Raw genomic sequence first — 20393 nt, forward strand, 5'->3', positions numbered from 1 at the left:
TAAATGACACACTACAACTTATTCAAAGGAGATTGGTCCCTCTCAGTCGTCAAAAAATATTCTATTGATGACTGATAAATGATCAATTCTAGATCTATATTATAGTCTACAAATATAACGGAATATACTGTATGAACCACCATAAAAGCAAACCTCTGGATTTGAAGAGTTCGAGGCAACCAGGAAGACACACCGAGCCGAGGTTACATGTAATATTCATCCGCGCAGTAATGCGACCGGTCTCACGAAGGTCACGTGAGTCAGTCCAGGTGGGAGAACGAGCAAATAAAACCGACGCTCCCCCCCCCCCACCACCACACCACACGCACACACAGACAGACAACACATTATTATTTGCATTAGACATCTCCATGGTGATCTTTTTTTCCTGAGCCTGTACACACACACACACACACACACACACACACACACACACACACACACACACACACACACACGCGCGCACACACTTCGTACTTGCGCGTGCGTCAGGTGCTCTAGACAGGCGGAGGACGCGCGGCACCGCCCCGACACCACCTGCTGCTACACGGAGGAGAAAGAAGACACCGGTGAGTTCTGCTCCCGATTATCTTTGATCGACGCACAATTACTTCATATTTATTTTTTTAATGTTTTACTAAGAAAACATTTCAGCTTCACCGGCGAACTTTGAATAGAAAACGGTAGAAGTTCATGCCTGTGCGTCATAAAGTCATCCACCTATCAAACTCTGTTACGGTCGGATGCGTCAAAGTCATTGTTAATTAGGCTGCATTTATTTAATTTATTATATTTATATAGAAAGTAAAAAGTATCCCAACGAAGGACATTTTTACTGACTTTTTCCCCCAAGAGTAACTGAACCTCAAATCATTAATAATAATAAAATAAATAAATAATTAATTTCAAATGCATTGAAACTAAAGTTACGGTCCTGTTATGTAAATGTGAGGATTAAAAAGTACAGATATTGTTGTATAATGTTGGGAAGAAAAGTAAGCATTTGTCAAAGTAAAGTACAGATACCTGAAAATTCTACTTCTACCGTAACAGGTTATTTATACTTCATTACTGTTGACCGTACCAGTTTTCTGTGAAGTTTACCTTTTTATTCTCATTACAAAATGCTATACCATTGTAATAATTAGCAGATATAACATCTTTGAGTCAAAGATGTTATATCTGCTAATTATTTCCATAATGTGTAATAATAACTGGAAACAAATGGCTACCAGGTTGTAGTCACCAGTATTAAATATATTAAGTATTGTGGTATGTTTCTGTTGGTGTTTTGACAGGAGACCGAGAGGAAGATGAACTGGGGCTTTTTGGAGAACGTCCTCAGCGGGGTGAACAAGTACTCGACTGTGATTGGGCGGATCTGGCTCTCCGTGGTCTTCCTCTTCAGGATCCTGGTGTACGTGGCGGCGGCCGAGCAGGTCTGGAAGGACGAGCAGAAGGATTTTGTGTGCAACACCCAGCAGCCCGGCTGCGAGAACGCCTGCTTCGACCACTTCTTCCCCATCTCGCAGGTGCGCCTCTGGGCCCTGCAGCTCATCATGGTGTCCACCCCGTCCCTGCTGGTGGCCCTGCACGTGGCCTACCGGGAGCACCGCGAGGCCAAGCACCACCGCAAACTGTACAAGGACAAAGGCAGCATCGACGGGGGTCTGTTCTGCACCTACGTGATCAGCCTGGTCTGCAAGATCACCTTCGAGGCGGGCTCCCTGTTCGCCTTCTACTTCCTGTACGGCGGCTTCCAGGTGCCCATGCTGCTCCGCTGCAGCCAGAGTCCCTGCCCCAACACGGAGGACTGCTTCATCGCCAGGGCGACGGAGAAGAAGATCTTCCTCTACATCATGGGCTGCACGTCCCTCCTGTGCATCGCTCTGAACTTCGTGGAGCTGCTGTACATCGTGTGGAAGCAGCTGTGGAAGTTCTTGACCCGGCGGTACGTCCCCATGGAGCAGCAGAAGGTCGCCGGGCGCTGCCGCACGCCCGTCACCTTTGACAACCGGTTCGTCGCCATTGACAACGGGTTGGTCTCCGCCGAGCCCACGGTAAACACAGATGGCGGCCGGGCGCAGCCTCCACCCGCGGCTGAAAACCAGCCCGTCTAGTCCTGCAGGGCCCCGGGACCGGCTGAGAGCTCAGGTTCCTGTGTCAAAATGAAACTGTTGTTTACCCAACAAACGCACACAAAGACTCAGCTTTTAGTCTAAACTGTAAATAAAACGTGGGCCTGAACTTAGAAAAGCTATATTTATAAGTTAATTCTATTTATAGATATGAATGAACATTCAAAAACTCTTAATGGAAGATGTGTCATTGCTCAGGTTCTAGAGACATGAATTCCACATTTAAAATCAAACTACCGGTAGTTGTAAAGTGGCAATAATACATAATATAACATGACTTTATTAATCGTGAGGAGATGTATTTATTTAGCATGTGAAAACACTTGCATGTCTGAAGTGGTTCTTTGTCAAGTGAGATAAGAATAATGATCTGGGGTTTGGAGACTACAAAGGCACTCCTTTATTTTTGTTTGTTTGTTTACCAGGAAGTGAGTTGAATCAAAGTTGCATTATGGGAAATGTAGGAACCTTGTCGGAGTTTTAACCACACCTAAATCAGGCACAATACACCGGTGCTTTCCTGCTATAATAAAAGCTCCATTAAAACAATTTAAATGATCTTTTTGGCATCTATAACTAGTTTTACTGAGCAGCCGCAGAGCTGCTGAACTGGAGTTACGACCAGTTAGATCCTCAAACTGGGGTCCAGGACCCCTAGAGGGTCCGCAGAGTTACTGCAGGGGGTCCCCGAAATTATTAGGAACCCAAACTTTCCAAAGTTTTCCAGCAACAATTATTATTTTAATGTCTTAGCATCGTATCCATCCATCATTACAAAGTACTGTTATACATGAGCCGTGGACGGACAGAGACGTGCATGCTCACTCACTCACCCTCCTGGCAGAGATAACACTAATGACAGGAAGTCAGCTTCAACAGGCAGTTTGGGCTCACGCCAGCTTCCCCATCAGATGTAGAATCAGAGCGACTGATAACAGACACACAGGTTGTGTTTTTAAAGAAATCACAGTATGAAAAGTTTCATTGTTATTTATGGTTTTAGCATAGATTGCATAGATGCTGTTTGTTTAGAATTTTCAATTATATTGCATGTGAACATGTTAATGGCAACAATAAAAATATATACACCACGAACACTCTTCTTTCTCAACTACACAACTTACAGTGTTTAAAACTTTTTTTTTTTTTTTTTTAGCATTCCACCAAAGACTATGACTCGAAGGTGATTGGTGTCCAGAAATGAGAAGTGACAACGCACGACTTTAGATGATATTCAGCCGCACTTTTTCTTATTTAAAATACCACATGGTAGGCCTTTGTTTAAACACATTAGGGAAATAGTCAAACTTCCACAAAATCGTTTAGCATGCAAGCAGCAGCTCCAAACTCCAAAAACAAGTCAAACTGGTTGTAAAAAAACTGTTGATTTAATAGTAAGACTGCTGGTGGCAGTGGGTGAGAATACAACCAACGAACAATAATCAACATCTTCAAATCACAAGCTACACACAACAATACAATCCATTTGAAAAAGTCTGGTTGTCTCTAAGTCCCACAGGGATAATTAAGACAAGTTGATGTCATATTTCAATGTTCAGGTAACTTTGAGGGTCCATAAATAAAAACATGCTATATACTTTCCATAAAAAAGGCTAAAATTGTACAGATAATACAGTATAATTCAAAAACAAGTAGTTTTTTTTTAATAGCTGGATGTGTAAAAAATATTTCACATGTAGGGCACCAGTCTGCAGCAGATTATACTCATTCTAGTCCTGAGATTCTGCTTTACAAAAACAACAACAAAAAACAACTTAGTCACTTTTTTTTTTTTTTTACAATACCACTGTGGGCCGCGTGTCCTGCAGCTGTTTCAACATAAGGTCAGTGACCCCTGAAAAGGCCCCGTCGATTATTATTTTGACCTTGCTAAGTGATTTCAGATTCTGGCGGTTGCTGAACCTCACGCAGGTGTCTTTGGCGTTCAGACCCGATGTTCTTCTACACGTCTCTGGACCACCAATCTTCCTCGCTAACGGATGTTCACAATTATTCGACTGTTCCAGGAATTTTAGGAAGGACATTTCAAATCCCATCGGTTTAAAGGAGGCCAGTGGAGCATTCTGGTCGGTCATCTCCGGCATTATCGCAGGGCAAGAGGAGTCGGACTCCTCGTCCCTGCTGTCGGCCTTCGGCGTACGTGGCGTTTTCTTGCGTTTCACCACTTTCCCAACCAGTTTCCGCGGACGTCCTCGTTTGCGTTTGATCACCACAGAGCCATCGGAACTTTCATCGTTTGATATTTTGCTTTCGAACAAAGTAGCGGGCGAGCCTGCCGTGGCCCTTTTTCGCAGGACAGGCTTTGAATATCCATATTCGCCTCCTTCCAGGCACGCGTCTGCGGACAAATCGTTGTCCGACAGGTCGGAGGTGTTGTCCGATTTGGAATCATCACTCCTGGAGTGGCACTTCTGCCTGGGGACCTTTTTGCAGAATATGAAGTGACTCCTTTGCTGTTCCAGGTACTTTTCTGACAGTCCGTGTCCCACGTAATGTTTTAATATGCTCCGCTCCGATTTCGTGACTGATTCACAGCCTTTAATCATACAGGGGTATTGGAGAGGAAATTTCTTGGTGCACATTGCAGATGCTTCCACTTTAGATTTCAACGAGGGTTTCCCATATTTCGTCCAGTGGTTACTTTTTACCTTGTTAACTCTCTTCGTGTCACTAACCCTCTGTACAATCTTTTTATTGCTCTCTATGTTTTCCTTCCCATTACTTGTCTTTGTAATTTGGTAATGCAACGTCTTTGCATTTTGTTTCATGCAGTCTTCTTTTATCTGTTGATTCTTGAGTTTAGGCTGGCACAGATCCTGATGCTTTTTCATGACGTGTCTGAGCAGATTTGACTTTGTGGCATACGAACGGTCGCAGCCTTCAAATTCACATTCGAACGAGCCATTTAATGGTTCTGGTTTGGCCAACTTCATGTCTTTATGCTGTTCTTTAACGTGCCCTATATACTTCCAGAAAGCAGTAAAGGATGCTGTGCACCCTTGGTGGCTACAAGAAAACCTGCCCAGCTTGATGTTGGACAAGATGCTGCCAACCCTGTCGAGACTGAATTCATGCAACTGGAGATAGTGCTGAAAAAGGTTGGGAACTTCTTGGAAAACTCGGGAACAGTCTTTGACTTGGCATCGGAATTCTGAAATTCGGGGGATGTCCATCTCTGGCTCCTCCTCATCGTGGTCCATCATTTCATCCAGCCCGTCGCTCTGGTCCTGCTCTTTGTTCACCTCCAATGCCGATAAAGCAGACTGGTGAACGGCCCGGTAGTGGAGGATCAGATTGTGCTGGATGGTGAACGCTGCCACACAGCCTTGATGAACGCAGCGATACGGTCGGTAAGGACTCGTGGCATTACCAGAAGCCTTCTTCTCTTTCTTCTTGGTTACGTCTGTGCTTGGCTTAATGATTGCTTGCATGTCCATAGCAGTTTGTTTGTCGAGAGATGGAGGCCTGGCAGACAGAGCCTTGGTGAGAGCAGCCGACATTTTCGGCAAATGGACTCTAACTTCTCTACCACTTGTGCCGTGAGTGTGCAGCTTGGCCAAGTGACCCTGCGGCCCGTGCGACCACTGTTGCGTGGAGGTGTGGGCCTGCACTGGTGGAGTCATAGCTTGGTTATGCATGGGAGCGGTTTGCAAGGGGTGAATGACTGAGGAGCGATTGTCATCTTGATATTTGTGATTCGTTGTGTTCATGTTAGTAGGAGATGGGTATTCACTTTTCACTGCGTCTTGGAGCGAAGTCGCCATTGTGGTTTTAGCTGCTGCAGACAGACACTTTTGAAGAGCAGCAGATGCAGCAGCTTTGGCCTCTCTACGCTTCACGTCTAGATCTGCGATTTCTTTAGCTGATAATTTGTGAATTGACAGGTAGTGAGCGCGAAGGTTAGAGTTGCGAGTGAATCTTTTACTACATTTTTGACACTTGAAAGGAGCATATTGGCCATACCTTTTTTTAACCACGTTCACCATGTCGAGTGTGTAGTTGTGGGTTTTGGACAGGTGTTTCCAAAGCGCTTCACATGATATGGAACTAAAAGTGCAGTTCTCATTATCGCAAGCGAACGGCTTGGCGAAGTTCTTTGTAGGTGATGTTTGGATTTTTGGAATATTGCTGATTTGTTTCACCGGAGCAGACATTTGCTCAGATATCTCTCTGACCAAGTCGAGCCTTTCAAACGCACTCTGAATTTCTGTCATCCACTGTTGCTGGCTGGCAGATAACTGACCGGGCTCGAGATCCGCATAATTTTTGGGGACGTCTGTGGGGCCCAGGACCTCCTGCAGCGGGATGGAGGTCTCTCTGAAACAAGTAAAGCTCTCCGTGTTCAGTAGTCGCTCAATTTCCTCAGGGGTTCCTGGTATGATTGTAAGGTCTTCTTGAATGACTTGTTCTTTATGAGGAGAGTGACTTTTTGCATCCTGAAACATTTGATGAAGTCCATAATTATTGGAAGGACCACACATTGGACCAAAAGACAAGGGAGCTGAATTGGCATTAGGGTCATTGTTGTTTGAATGGCATAAGCTGTTTCTGTGTTGGAAGTCGCCAGCTAAAATCTGCTCCCGCAGTCTCTTCTTAATATCTTGCTCGGTTTTCATCCTTTGCGTGTCGGCCTTCTGGACACTTGTTGCTGGACCAAGCTGACGATCAGGGAACAGTGTTTGTATCCCACGGTTTGAATTTGGTGTCTGAATGGTTGGCTCAGAGTGATACCCCTCACTGTGGTTTGTGGGAACACTTCCAGGACCAGCGGTGGAACAGTTTTCTGTTAGAATTTGGGAGAGAAGCGGGTCAGGGAATTCACTTCCAGCAAATGTATCAATGCTAGGCTGAGGATAATGGGCTGCACTATACGAGTTGTCCTCTTGCTTCACATGGACATTTTCTGTGTGCTGTATGACAGAGCTCCCCGGCAAGCGTTCACCAGCTAAATAGGGAGCACAAGGGTTCTGGAACAGTTGCTGGGAAGCAGATGTGTGCACAAAAAGGTCCGACATGTTGGATTCGGTCATGATTTGTTTAAGAATGTCATCATTCGTCTCATCATTCCCATACACTGGCAAATTATCTTGTGAATAATTAGGGATGGGGTAATCTTTTGGGGCCGTTGAACCGTTTGTTACAGACTGATGAGGCTTCTCCTGATAAACAGCGGGAGGATTATAAGACAACTGTGGCTGACCAGGGCTAACGGTTTGCTCTGAATTGAGAAGGTCAAGGAACGACGCTGGCAGGTCTGTGTTCAGTTCAGACTCTTCGTATGGTTTGCAGCTTGCACGCTTGGACAAATGGCCTCCGAGGGATTTGGGACTATTAAATTGTCTATAACATCTGCAACAAACAAATTTACCATCCCTAAGAATGGCTGGCCATTTTGTCCTTTTGTTTTTTCTGGCTCGCTTTATATTTTCATTATTGTTTTCGGAGACGACGGGGCCACTTTGAGGTTGGTTGTCACCATGTTCGGGGCTTGCACTGTCTGGAGAGGGAAAGTTAGACTGCACATGACTTTGCATTGGTTTCGTATTTTCTGGTGCCCTGGAACCGGGGACTATACTGCTTCGCATTGGTGATGTATATGGCGGAATAAGATCTCCTGCCTGCTGAGACACTTCCTTAGCACCATCCATATACTGGGGTTCATGGTCCCTAAGTGTTGCCTGCAGGGACTCTGCTGGTCTGTTCATTGTGGAGCCAATCATAGAGCAAGACGGGAGACTAATTGGCAGAGCAACACTGGTGGAACTGACTTGTGGCATCCCTTGCATGTTAGACGGATAGACTTGGGAAGAGCCACAGTTTTGAATGTGTTCACTTCCGGGGGGTGTCAGCCAATTATGACTACCTGAAACTTGGGACTGCGTCGCTATTGAATTTGTGTCACTTCCCAGCTGAGAGAGAACAATCGGATTTAAAACGTTTTCCATCAGGAGTGAGGCGTTCTGGTTGTGAGCGGATGGGGAATGCACATTTAGAGTAGTACAGTTTGTCCTTGTACCCATATTAATATAAGGCGTTGATTGGATAACGTTCTGCCTCTTAACGCCGTGAACTGGTACTGCGTTGTCCTGCTGGTTCTGAGCTGAGGCGACCGAACAAAGATGTCCGATAGATGATGTGCTCGGTGCTGGACTGTAGGTTATCTTGATTTTAGTCCGAGCAACTTTCCATTGTTCGTAGAAATCTGAGTGGACAGTTTTCATGTGCTTGGCAACGCTTCTGTAGGAGCTGTAGTGCCTCGTACACATTTCAAATGCACAGTGAAATCTCTCTCGGTGTCCTGGAGGGGGGCCTGTGTTCGTCGAGGACAACACAGAGTTCTCTGATCTGTTCCCAGTTAGTGGCCGAGGGGTTACCGTTGGAGGAAGAGGTTGGGACATTGCTGGCTCTATGGAGTTCTGGGGCGGCGTTAATGAAAACGGGTTGCTACTACACATTGGCCCTTGTTGCCCTGGCAAGTTACAGTCAGAGTTGTAACTTGCTGATCCATGACTTACACTACTCTGGAACATTTGTGGCTGGCCTTGCGAGACATCTCTATTACAGTTATGAGACACGTTAGCTAAATTAGATTCAAATGGAGGTACTGGTTGATTCTGTTGGGGTGGTCTCATATTATCAAAAGAGTGACCCCCTAAACTGTGTCTGGGTCCATTAGGATCAGAAAAGAAGGAAGTTGCAGGCTGAATCACAGATTTATTCAAACTGTGCATCTGACTGCTTGTTGAGCAAGGTGAATTTTGTGCTTCTTGTTTGACTTCATATTGTCGTACCGTTTCCACAGGTGCTTGTGAGGATTTCAGCAAAGTCGGGCCGGACACCGCCTGCCTTATATAATTTGAATTAAGAGCGCTGTCAGTGTTCCAGTTTTCTTCTGGGTCGTCTTGTTTCAAGGGAGATCGACTGGAAAGCATTTGTTCAATGAGTGAAGGGCCAGGCTGCATATTTTGTGAGATCTGTTCAGGAGATGGACTCTCCACTTCTTGAGTGGTATGCCCCCCCTCGTGCAAATCCAGCTGGTGTTGAGAATGGAAAACCTTTCCACAGTCCACAAATTTACAAGTGAAAGTTTTATAATGCTGTGCCTCATGGTCATAGAGTTTGAAGGCCTCATTGAAAATCTTTCCACAATTTGGAAACATGCATCTGGCCTTAAACAGAGAATGGGTTTTCCTGTGTATAAGGAGTTCAGTGTTGGACAGGAAACTTGCCTTGCAGTTCAACTGGATGCAGATGTATGGCCTCACACCACAGTGGACCTGTAAGTGATCATTCAGATGGGTGACATTAACAAAGTGACGCCGGCAGTACTGGCAAACGACCTTTTTGCTCTGCATCTCGAGGAAACTCCTAGCCTCCTCGTTGTCCCCGTGAGCTTTAACATGTGCAACGAGATTTCTGAAAAATTTGAAGTTCCTTCTGCATTTTCCAACAGGGCACACATTGTTCTCAGTACACTCTACGTGACCCCTCGTCAACTTGACCTGAACGGTCTGACTCAACCCCCCATGTTGACCCAAGGAGTCGCCATTTTCGTGCACTTTGACTTCCTTCTCGGTGTTTAATGCTGCAATAACGGGGGCGGCCGTTTTGGGATTCCCCAACTTCTTGGTGGTTTTCATGGCGGTCAGCCGTTCCTTGCAAGACTGTTTTACGTGTGATGTTACATGAGGAAGCAAAGTGTCTTTTGAGGTAAAGGTTTGAGTACATATTGGGCAGGTGTATACTCCACCACTCAGATGAGTCTGTGCATGGCGTACAATCCTGTGGCCTAGAAACTCTTTGTCACACAGCACACAGTACTGCATATATGCCTGCCAGTTTCTGAACCTGGCAGATATGAAACCCTTTTCTCTCAGTTTCTTCATTTCTCGGTTTTTCTGTTTCCTGTCCGTAATATCGTTTAGTTCATAGGTGCCACTGACTATGTGCTCAGGGATATTCTTGAACCCCTCCTGATTGAGGAAGTCCTCCTCTTCTTCGGGGTCCTCTGTATCATTCAGCAGGTCAATGGATGAAACTATTGAAGCTTCTTCACCCATTAGTGCTAGACAATTACGCTTAAGTGTTTTCCAGTCCCAGAACTCCGGGTCAAAAGGCCACTGGGTCTTAAAAACCAGCAGGAGCTCACAGCGTAGAGAGTTCGAAACAGGCATATTCTCCTCCTCTAACTTTTGATCCGGTTCATTGTAAAGAGACTCCACCGCATAGTATGAATCCACTGTGGGCTCCAAGAGGAACTCCGTCAGCTGGCAGGCTCGTTTGACTTCCAGGTCAGTGGGAAGCAAGCAGGAAATAGTTTTACACACTGTGGCCTTGGTGTTTCCATCATTCGATTCCATCCGCAGGGCCCTTATGCACATTTCGATGCACACCGGGAGTCCAACGCTGTCCATCTATGAAAAAGAGGAAGCCGAGTAACTTAAAGCTGTCAAAATCATGGAGCACAATGAATAAAACATAAAATCTTCGAAAAGAGACGGGCATAATAATACAGGGTTATCCCCCAATTTGGCAATTTACATGCAACGACAAAAAGGTAGACATACATTTCTCACATTAATAACAAAATAAATCATTACTTGATCAAAATCAGTAGTATTTCAATACTGAGGTTTTCAAGAAGTGTCTCTAATCGAGTGTTGCAAATGTTGCCTTCAATTATTAAACAGTTGTCATTTCTTGATACTCTCTTCGCTCAACTTTAATACTTAATATTGTTGGCTGAAGAAATAATTAATACAATGAATAGAATGCCCATTGTCATTGATCGGCCGAAATGATCGGTGATCAACATCAAAAAGTCTAATTTGAGCACCTTATGTTTCATGCATTGCATGAATTAAAGCAGACAGAACAACCTCAGGCTTACATGCAGTGAGCATTTGACAAAGAGATTGGTTTAAAATAAAATGGCTACAATAAAAGTATTTGAAAACCATGTGGGGGAATGTAATACTACCTTATCTTTGACAATAAAAGGGTGACAACTTGTTTTTCAGTGGGCCCACACTTAATACGACTTAACAGCTGGCTGTTTACTGACCTCTGATTGGATGACCTTGATGAGGAACAGGATGTGGTAAACGGTTTTAGAATGTAAGGACATTTGACGACATCTGTCGAGGAAGGCCTGCTCCGATGGCTCCAATCGCTTCAACAGCTTGCTCCAAAACAGAGTGAGCTCCCTGGTTTGAAGAAAACTTGCCCAGTTATTGTCATTATATCTACTGATACATTTATTCAGGCTCATACAGACATCAGCCTCTCAATACTGGCCTATTTATCAACAATACACAACCACAATTACACAAACTCAAAAGAGAAGAGTGTCCTTTGTCAGCAAAGGACACTGAATGTTGATCAACAACAGCTGTACACCAATCGTGTGCAAGTGATTCAATAGATGCTTTAACTAATAGAATCACTATCACTTGGTTTTGCCCTGTCAAGGATAAATCTTTTCCTCCATTCATAAAACATAAATCGTATAGATGAGCATCAAATGGGTGACCTTTGTTTCCTTACCAAGCACAGTACGTGTCTCCCTGGAGAAGCTGTCGGGTCAGGAAGGCCGAGCACAAGCTGAAAGCCGCCGTCTCGTCTCCGTCCGACTCAAGGTTGCAGATCATCTCCAACGCGTCGCTGCAATCCTCCTTTGAAAGCTGTACAGATAGATGCCGTGTATACAGTGAGCGGGTTGGACAGGAAAACAAAAATCTATCACCCACAAGATTCATTATCTAATTATTATGAAGTAATAGGAGGCACCATATATACCTCCAATGTGGCTAGTTTCACAAATTGCTTTTCAAGCTTAGTCTGCCATCTTGTGGTTGAGGACCGTATTACAGGAGTCCTATATAAATTAATGTAGCTAACCTCGTCCTACTACACTCACCTCGTCCATCAGCTGGTCCTGTTCTGAGGTAGCACAGAGGCAGACCAGGTACATCTGCTTGAAGTGTCCCTTCCCCTGGAGAGCAGGACACTCAGAGGACACCTTGGCCAGCAGTGCAGCCTTCCCCAGCTCATTCTCCTTCATCATCTGCTTCACTCTCATCTCCAGCAGCACCTGCCCCTCCTGCTCCAGGAACTCCTCGACTGAAAACCAGAGGGAATTATTGACAGTCACGTTTAGATTAACATGCGTTTGAATGTTTGTTTTACACCCATCCATTTAAATAACCAGGAAATGCTTGACGCGGTCATATTTTTCCACATGAATCAGCAGAATCAGCACAGTTTCACCCGGCCTTTTCTGGGCCGTGCTGATGTTTTTGGCGGAGATGGACTTCACCCGAAATACTTTTTCCGAAAATGCCCCTTACTGCCTCATCAACCGCACTCCAATGACTGTTACCACAACGGCTGCTCTCTGTATACGAGTCCTAGTGTTAAAACTATTTACTACTGAAACTGCTCCAGATAATTGTATTGCACCGAAACCTGGCACAATGCCAAAGCAAATTAAGACGAATCAACTACTGGCCTAGATATTACTCATTTGCATGTTAAAAGGAAAAGAAAAGGATTCGTGTAACCATTTATTTCACTGTTGTATTGGATATCTATTTTTTTTAGGGGGGTGGGGGGGTCCCATGCCAAACATACCATTTGGTATCATGGCCAAAAAAGGTCAAATTTGGTTTGTTTGTCTCCCACATATCTAAATATATTCCCTGTTTCCAAAGTGAAATATAATATTTTGAGAAACAAAAGAAACTCATGTGTGCCTTAGCCTAAAGGTTATTTAAAGACAGCATGTTGTCACATGTATTGAAGAGAAGAGGACCACATCAGCATCTATCATGTGTTGGTACGTTTATATGATGTTTACATGTATGTTAAAGAGGAAGGAGGTTGTAGCAGGAAGCTAACGTGGTTGTTGCTCAGTCTCAGCAAATTTCAGTAGGACTGTCTGATGTGCCTTGGCTGTATTCAAATTACGAAGCAGATATTCATGCTTTAGCAGACAAAAGTACATGCTATTTGATTTCAGTTTGATGTTACCCAAATGTATTGAAATCACAGATGGCCCAGGTTCTTAATATGACAGTTGCTGATGCCATACCACTCTGTTACTCTGTCTCCCTCCCTTCGTTTTCAGTCATATTTTGGGATCTGAAACCTGTCACACATGCATGTGTAGGAGCTGTGGAAACCGGAGCAGGAGCTCACCTTGTTCAGTCTGGAGGTTTTCGTTGGACAGAAGGCCCTGCAGGACACTGTTGGTCCAAACGCCATCGTACTGGGCCAAAGCAGAGAGCTGGGACAGCTGAGTGATTCCATTCTCCTGCAGCTTACCGTAAGCAAACTGGAAACAAGAGGAAAAATCCACAAATATAAAAGAAAAACTATAAAATGTTGGAGTTTGAATTGCAAATGAAAAGCAAGTTCATGGAAACACAATTTGTTAACCTAAGGTCTGCATATTGACGGAGTAAATCAATTTCTCTCTTGAATCTGAAGGCCTAATAACAGTGTTTAACTCAGTTTGTTGACATTTTAAAAAGCTGAGATATTTCAAAGACAAGCGCAGTGTTTACATAGTGTCAATTCCTTTCATACGCAGACAAAGGAAGCTTTGTCATGTGGTGCAAAACTTGCAAATCCAATTTGAATCCTCCGCTTTACCTGCACCGATGACTTGAAATCTTTCCACAAGCCATCTGGAACATCAGTCTTCAGTGAGAGCAAAAGCTCCACAAAACTCCTGCAGGGGAAAAAAAATTGAGCAATCAACAAAAAAACAAAATATTGATCTTTGCTTGCAGTTTAAATAGGAGCACAGAATTAAAATTAAGCTGTAAATAAGCCGTTATAACAGGGTTGCAATTAATATAATGATGATTGATGGGATGGGAGGGTTGAACCTCTATATCTTATCTGCAGTGAATTACATCTTTAATGGTACTTACAGTGAGAGCCTCTCAACCACGATAGGAACATTTCCACACTGCAACGAGAGGTATGGAAAGGCCTGGGCATAACTCAGCAGTGCAACTATGTACACTTCCACCAGCGCCAAGGGCTCTTCCTCGATCCTCCAACGGCCTGCGTACTCCAGCAGAGTCTGCAGAGAAGGAAGCAGGCATTCATTTACTAAACAGCTATTTAAATGACAATTCTACCAGTAGTTTGATGATAGAAACCGAATGTTTGGGATTTAACACAAGCAGTTATACCAATCAGTGCTGGAAAGACGAGGGAAATCAGATTACACTGATTACACGTTTTTTTTACACCACGCCACGGACTCACTGTGAGTCATATCGTCTTCTCCGTAATTAAAAAAAATCCCCACGATCATTTTAGATGAGTGACTTACCATTTCTATTTCATCAATGTAGCTTGACTTAAATTGTATTGCTGGGAATCAAAATATAAAAAAATAGGAATGTCAATAAACCCTACAATTTTCTTCGGGAATAAAGTTGTTTTAAGAAAAGTTCTTAGCAAACATTGCTCAATTCTCAGGCACATATTACTGGATTTACATGCATATAATATATGTTATACTATAAATCAGACTGGGATTGAGAAAAAAAAATCAAGCAAAGTTAAATTAAGAAAACTGGAGACAATTGTAGGATGTTTATGTTTTTAAGTATAAAATAGGCTTTTCTTTCTCCACAAAATGGTTGCAAAGTGTTAAGATATGCACATGCAATGATTTATTCTGATGAGGTAAAAAAAAACACCTCCTAAATGTCCCTGCTTATAGCACCCTAATGAACATAATGAACAATCACGCTGACCTTGATAAGAAAAGCAAATGCAGCCTTGTCAGGCTGGGTATCTGCAGGAAACAGCAGCCTGCAGCGAGGGGAACCAATCCAAGTGCAAAGCTGCTGTTTGCAGACCATGCTCTCCACCTCTCAGATGTCTTGACTTCAGCCTACACACCCATCATGATCCACCCACAGCCGCTCCCTCTGGGATCTTTCCTCGACGGTCTACCATTTAAAATACAGGCCGACACGTTGGAACGAACGCCACATTTCACAGCCAACCATTACAAAATATAGTGGCTTTTCATAAAGATCCCATTTGGAAAATGTTATGTGAAATTCATCTGTTTCCAAAAGATGTAGCCAAGATGTTGGAGAAAATGCAAATCCAATGAAACAAATGAAAAGAATAAATCCGTCTCCTTTCTTTTTTTTCAGCTTAAAGTGAGATATTTTAACAAACATCACACAAATACTCGCTGGCCAAATTATTTGAAGAATCTTGCATTCTCTGTTATTCACTAACTCCCTCTGAGCCGCTTGAGATCCTCCCTCCTAATGGTTAATGGTAAATGTCCTCAGTAGGGGTGATGGGACCGTTGGGGTCCAGATCCCCCCTCCATGAGGAGCCAGAGAATCCCTGGACATAATCTTCAGTTGAGAAGGAGGATTTGATCTTTCTAGCTTCAACCGGACCAAACAATGGTATTTGGCTTCTTCCTCAGCACCAGTGGAGCTGCTTGTAGTCTTTGATGTGGTTGAAAGAGAAAATCCCCTGATTAAAAAGTGCTACTGTGAAGTGTTCTGCTCTCCTTAAGATTAAATTGCTCCCTGGGATACTAATGGGAGTGAAATGGATTAAATGCTCTCAGTTCTGTGTTGATTACGATTGTGCGTAGTTTCTGAGTTTTGGAAAACAGACGCCCTCTTTTCTATGCCAAACCTAACAAAATAATATAACACTTACTCATAGACGCTATAACAATCTTGGCTGTTATACCTTATCGTTTCAGCAAACAGGGATGTCAGTAATGTTTCTGGGTCTGCTGGAACATTTTTTAGAGATGTCTGGCACCTGCCCAAGCACGTTTGAATCCATCTACTAAAATAACCATGACTAAAGGTCATCTTAATCACATTTTAGATTTCACAGGGCAAGATAGTGCCAAATAGTGAATAATAAAAAAAGATTATTGTGAATTTATCATTTAAAACATTTTGATGGGTCTAAAATTAATGTTTTGTTCATCTCTGTGAAATATGAGCCAATATAACAGTGGTATTAAATTACTGTGAATTGAAGTGACAACTCACATATTAGCTACAAAATAAACAGCAATTAACAAGAGCTATAATCCTTACAACCTTAGTTTCAATCCCTAAAGTGCTACGTTGGCAAAAAAATGTATACCGAAGATGTGCATCACAGGTGATTTGAGTTATGCCGTACCATCATTTACACGACTAGAAACACCAACACACCTAAATCTAGAGCTAATATATGCCAGTAACTACATTTTCCACAATGTTTTTATGATACTACCACAAATGATTCATCAATTTACATGAATTCTGTCTCAGTCTCACTCCACTTGAACATAAAATATGCAGTAATGAGCAGTTATTCTCCTTTTATCACATTTATAGTCGTTCACAACACAACATTTGTACTCTCTTCAAGTGTTTGTTTACGTCCTGAATCTCCAGCAATCCCATCAGGGCCCAGATACACAACATAGCTGCACGATGAGTAAAGATGCACACTCCTCAGCACGCCCTCGGCAGAGCTGGCGACCACTCATTAGAAAGTGAATGCAACCGAACGGGGGAGGGAGAGTGCTTCATCTAGTGGTTCTATGTTATCAATACCACCTTTAAATGCTGATCCGTTCCAGTACTCTTCTGTGTTTTGACCACCTCTGCCTGCTGGCGCTGCTACTTTATTTTTACCTCATCCCACAACATTCACTTGATCCCAGACGCTGCCACTCACCAGCTGAACCGCCTGTCACTCACTGATGAGGTCATTATTCGTCTCATTTCCCCCCGTTTAATATTTTAGATACATATAGTTTTATATCCACAAGCTGGCATTTATAAACACTATCAAACATGGCACTTGGTATTTGTGAACACTGTTCCATGCGTCTGCACTTTTGCCCGAATGGTGAACTGGATGGCCTCGCCGAAAGACTCTTATTTATTGATTATTGTAATGTCTAATTCAGCGATTACTCTAAAGTCTGTCTGAAAAAAGTTGTCTAATGAGATATTTAATTCAATCATCTTCTCTTAAAACCGAGATGGATAACTGATCATAAAAATACTGGTATTTTTCTTCAGTGTGGGAAATCATTGAAACATACAGATTGTGACATTATTGCCATTTTCCTCACCAGTGCACGTATTTTTATTAAAAGCTCTGTAGTTAACGTTGACAGCACTTTTCTGAGAATGTATCTGTCTTTTTCTTTCATCCGTTGGTACGGATTACAGACTCTGAAAAGCCGAAAACAGACTGCAGGGTATTGTCAGAGTGTGCAGCAAAATAGCAGACACTGCCATAAATGAACCTGCACAAGTTCAGGTCCTTGAAAAAGGCCCAGTCACCCACTTAATGTTGAGTTCACGTGACTTCCATCTCATCCAGATGCCGTGCAAACAGATGTAAAAACACATCTGTCCCTGATGTCACCGGCTTTATAAATAACTTTGCATGACGGAATGTATTATCTATTGTTGTGTTTGTTCTGCTGGCTGCACTACAAATGACTCCCCTTGGATAATAAAAGATACCTTGAGCCTTGATTGAATCATATTGTGACACACTAGCATCTTTATTGATAATAACAAAGCAAACACTCAAATGTCTCAGAATCTGAATCGATAAGATTTTTCTGCCTACGGGAACAAACCTGTGTAGTTAAATCAAACTATAGTCTTCATCGGATTATTATGTTTGCATGCATATAAAATATTTGGAATATTTTAGGATGTTTTTCCTATATAATTTCACTTGAAAGGGCCGTGTTGATTAAGGTTCTAAGGTTTTTAATACAGTTACAAAATACTCTATATTTGTCAAACATTTCATTCATACAGGAACAACGTTTCCTGTAGGACCTTTCTCAGCAACGAGGATAGACCAATACACTGGGCTCTAATTTAATCAAATTAAAGATAAAGTGCAAAGTCCAGCGACAGGCAAAGTGTTTTCACGCATGAATAAAAAGTCCCCTTAAGTTACGTGTGAACATACCAAACATTTTAACATGTGTACATAGCAGAAACCCTGCAGTAGTATGAAAAAGTAGGGGTGATCGTGTACTTTGACCGGGTGTGGGTTTTCTTACGACGAGTCGACTCACGTATAGAAATCCACAAATGTTTGTGATCAGTGGTGTTGATTTATTAAATGAACTTCCCCAGCTACAACAACTACAACATCTAGGGTGTGTTTGTTTACGCCTGTGAAATGTAAGAAAATAGTTAGTTTGCTAAAGGTTTGTTATCTACCCCCCCCCCCCCCCCCTCTATTTATAGAATATAAACATCTGACAGACATCTGTAGAACAATACATTACAATTCAAATGAGAACATGATTGTTGTGTTAAATTTAATACAACAATCAAATAATCATAAAAAAATATTGTAAAAATAAAACATACGCTCATTTTAAGTGTCATAATAATAACCAAGACAATAGCAATGTCTTGATTTATTTAATCTAATTTGTGTACGTTTCTTTTGCTCGCTCACTGTGTGTGCGTGTGTGTTAATAATAAAATTGCTGGTTTTCTTTTTCCTTTGAGTGCTTTTACGTATGATAATAAAAATAATAATAATGAATTTGTGTATATACACTCCGGAGTAGAAAAATATTTGCTGTTGGCCCAGCATGCTTGACATAATTTGGACCTTGGGGAAAAACTGGGGAATTGAACTGAATCCATATGACTAATTCTTGTACATCATCAGTTGTCTCCCTCTGCCACTTCTATAAACTTACTTTGTACGCTTGCATTCTTGTCAAATTAGATGTGCACATTTGTTTTGTATTTTGCACATTAGACAAGCCGATCAACTTTGAACTCCGTTTTCTGGAGGCAGGTGGTAATATTTCCTTCAACCATATCATTGGGAGTAGAGATGCTTGCTGCAGATCCGCCCTGCCTCCTCCCCGTGGATCTCATAATGCCCCACACAACACATTACAGCAACTGAAGTGGTGCAGATGGGGTTTTTCCTCACGGGCAATCTGCAGGACCCCGAGACCGGCTGGGACACATTCTGTATAGTATTAATATGCAATTCCGGTGTATATATATATATATATATAAAATAAATATATTAAAAAACAACCACGGGGTGCCCCTTCTGCAAAAAAAAAGCGTGCGTTCCGTTTGGCACGTACACAGAAAAAAATCATCGCGGGGGAAAAACACAAATGCGTTGCTGTTATTAGCCAAATTAGCTTCATTGCGCACATGATAGTTGACTTAAAAATTGCTTGTTGTTATTTACTGCAAAATCGGGTCCACTAGGTTATAAGACCTCCCCTCCCTTATTACAAAGCGCTAACCAGAGAGCTACGTTACCACCACAGTCAAAAAAATTACACTCACGTGCACGCGCATGTAGCCAAACATACGAGCGTAAAAGCTAGCGCTGGCTAGTAGAGCAATTAGGGGCTGATACTGTGATTGAGTGAACCCAACGTGTGAACACACCGGTAATAGTCTGCAGGAAGCAGCCGGGAAGCGATGACAGCATGTTTGAAGGGGTTTTAAACGCCAATAACCTCACGGTTCCCTTCAACGTTACCTCCCGCAGACACGGCTACGAGCTAGCGTGTTGTTGCTAGTAAGCTAAGCCGAGCTAGCGACGTCAAAAAAGGGACAGATTGATTCATATTTTGGTTCTACCTCTTACCGATAACCACAAAGAAAATGTGTTTTATCCGCCACGTAGCTATGAAAATGATTATATTGATTAACCCGGGAGCCAGCACGCAACGTGACGCTACCTGTATTGTGAATGCTAGTTTACTATCTTGTTGGCTAACGTTTAAACTGTGTGAGGTAGGGAGGGGAGGGGGGCTGACTCACCCGGCAAAACTCTTGGCAGTACTCGGAAGAGGTTTGGGCCGGAGGGTCGGCGCTGTCTCCGGCCACGACTTGTTGCAGTTCTTGCAGCCGTCGTCGGAGTTCCCCGATGGTTTCACTGATGCCGTTCTTCTCAGGACTACGGTCCTGCTCGGCCTCCTCGTCCGCCATCTTCACACCCAGCTCTAGCGCGTACCACTACGGCGTAGCTACGTAGGCGGCGCCGAGCGATGTTTACGTATTACGTATGGTGGTGGCTGCAGAGGTCACTTCCGGATACGTGATTTAAGATTAAAACAAATTAAATATATAAGAATTTATATTTATATATATATATATATGAAGAATAAAAATATATAATATACGCTCTGATTTT

General features: G+C 42.9%; 2 protein-coding genes across 2 annotated transcripts; one reads left to right on the plus strand and one right to left on the minus strand.

The window, feature by feature from the left end:
• The first annotated feature begins 457 nt into the window (after nucleotides 1–457).
• On the plus strand, nucleotides 458–3388 carry gjb7 (gap junction protein beta 7). The gene is made up of 2 exons (XM_084030668.1): nucleotides 458–569; nucleotides 1299–3388. The coding sequence occupies exon 2, from the start codon at nucleotides 1314–1316 to the stop codon at nucleotides 2118–2120; it is 807 nt and encodes a 268-aa protein (XP_083886794.1). The 5' UTR covers nucleotides 458–569; nucleotides 1299–1313; the 3' UTR covers nucleotides 2121–3388.
• A 116-nt stretch (nucleotides 3389–3504) lies between these two features.
• znf292b (zinc finger protein 292b) lies at nucleotides 3505–20210 on the minus strand. The gene is made up of 8 exons (XM_084030667.1): nucleotides 20021–20210; nucleotides 14099–14253; nucleotides 13815–13893; nucleotides 13359–13494; nucleotides 12079–12281; nucleotides 11706–11842; nucleotides 11224–11365; nucleotides 3505–10573 (listed from the first exon to the last, which is right to left on the minus strand). The coding sequence occupies exons 1-8, from the start codon at nucleotides 20186–20188 to the stop codon at nucleotides 3935–3937; spliced, it is 7659 nt and encodes a 2552-aa protein (XP_083886793.1). The 5' UTR covers nucleotides 20189–20210; the 3' UTR covers nucleotides 3505–3934.
• Nucleotides 20211–20393: the final 183 nt, after the last annotated feature.

This window comes from Eutrigla gurnardus (genome assembly GCF_963514095.1).
Source record: "Eutrigla gurnardus genome assembly, chromosome: 16".
NCBI lineage: Eukaryota > Metazoa > Chordata > Actinopteri > Perciformes > Triglidae > Eutrigla > Eutrigla gurnardus.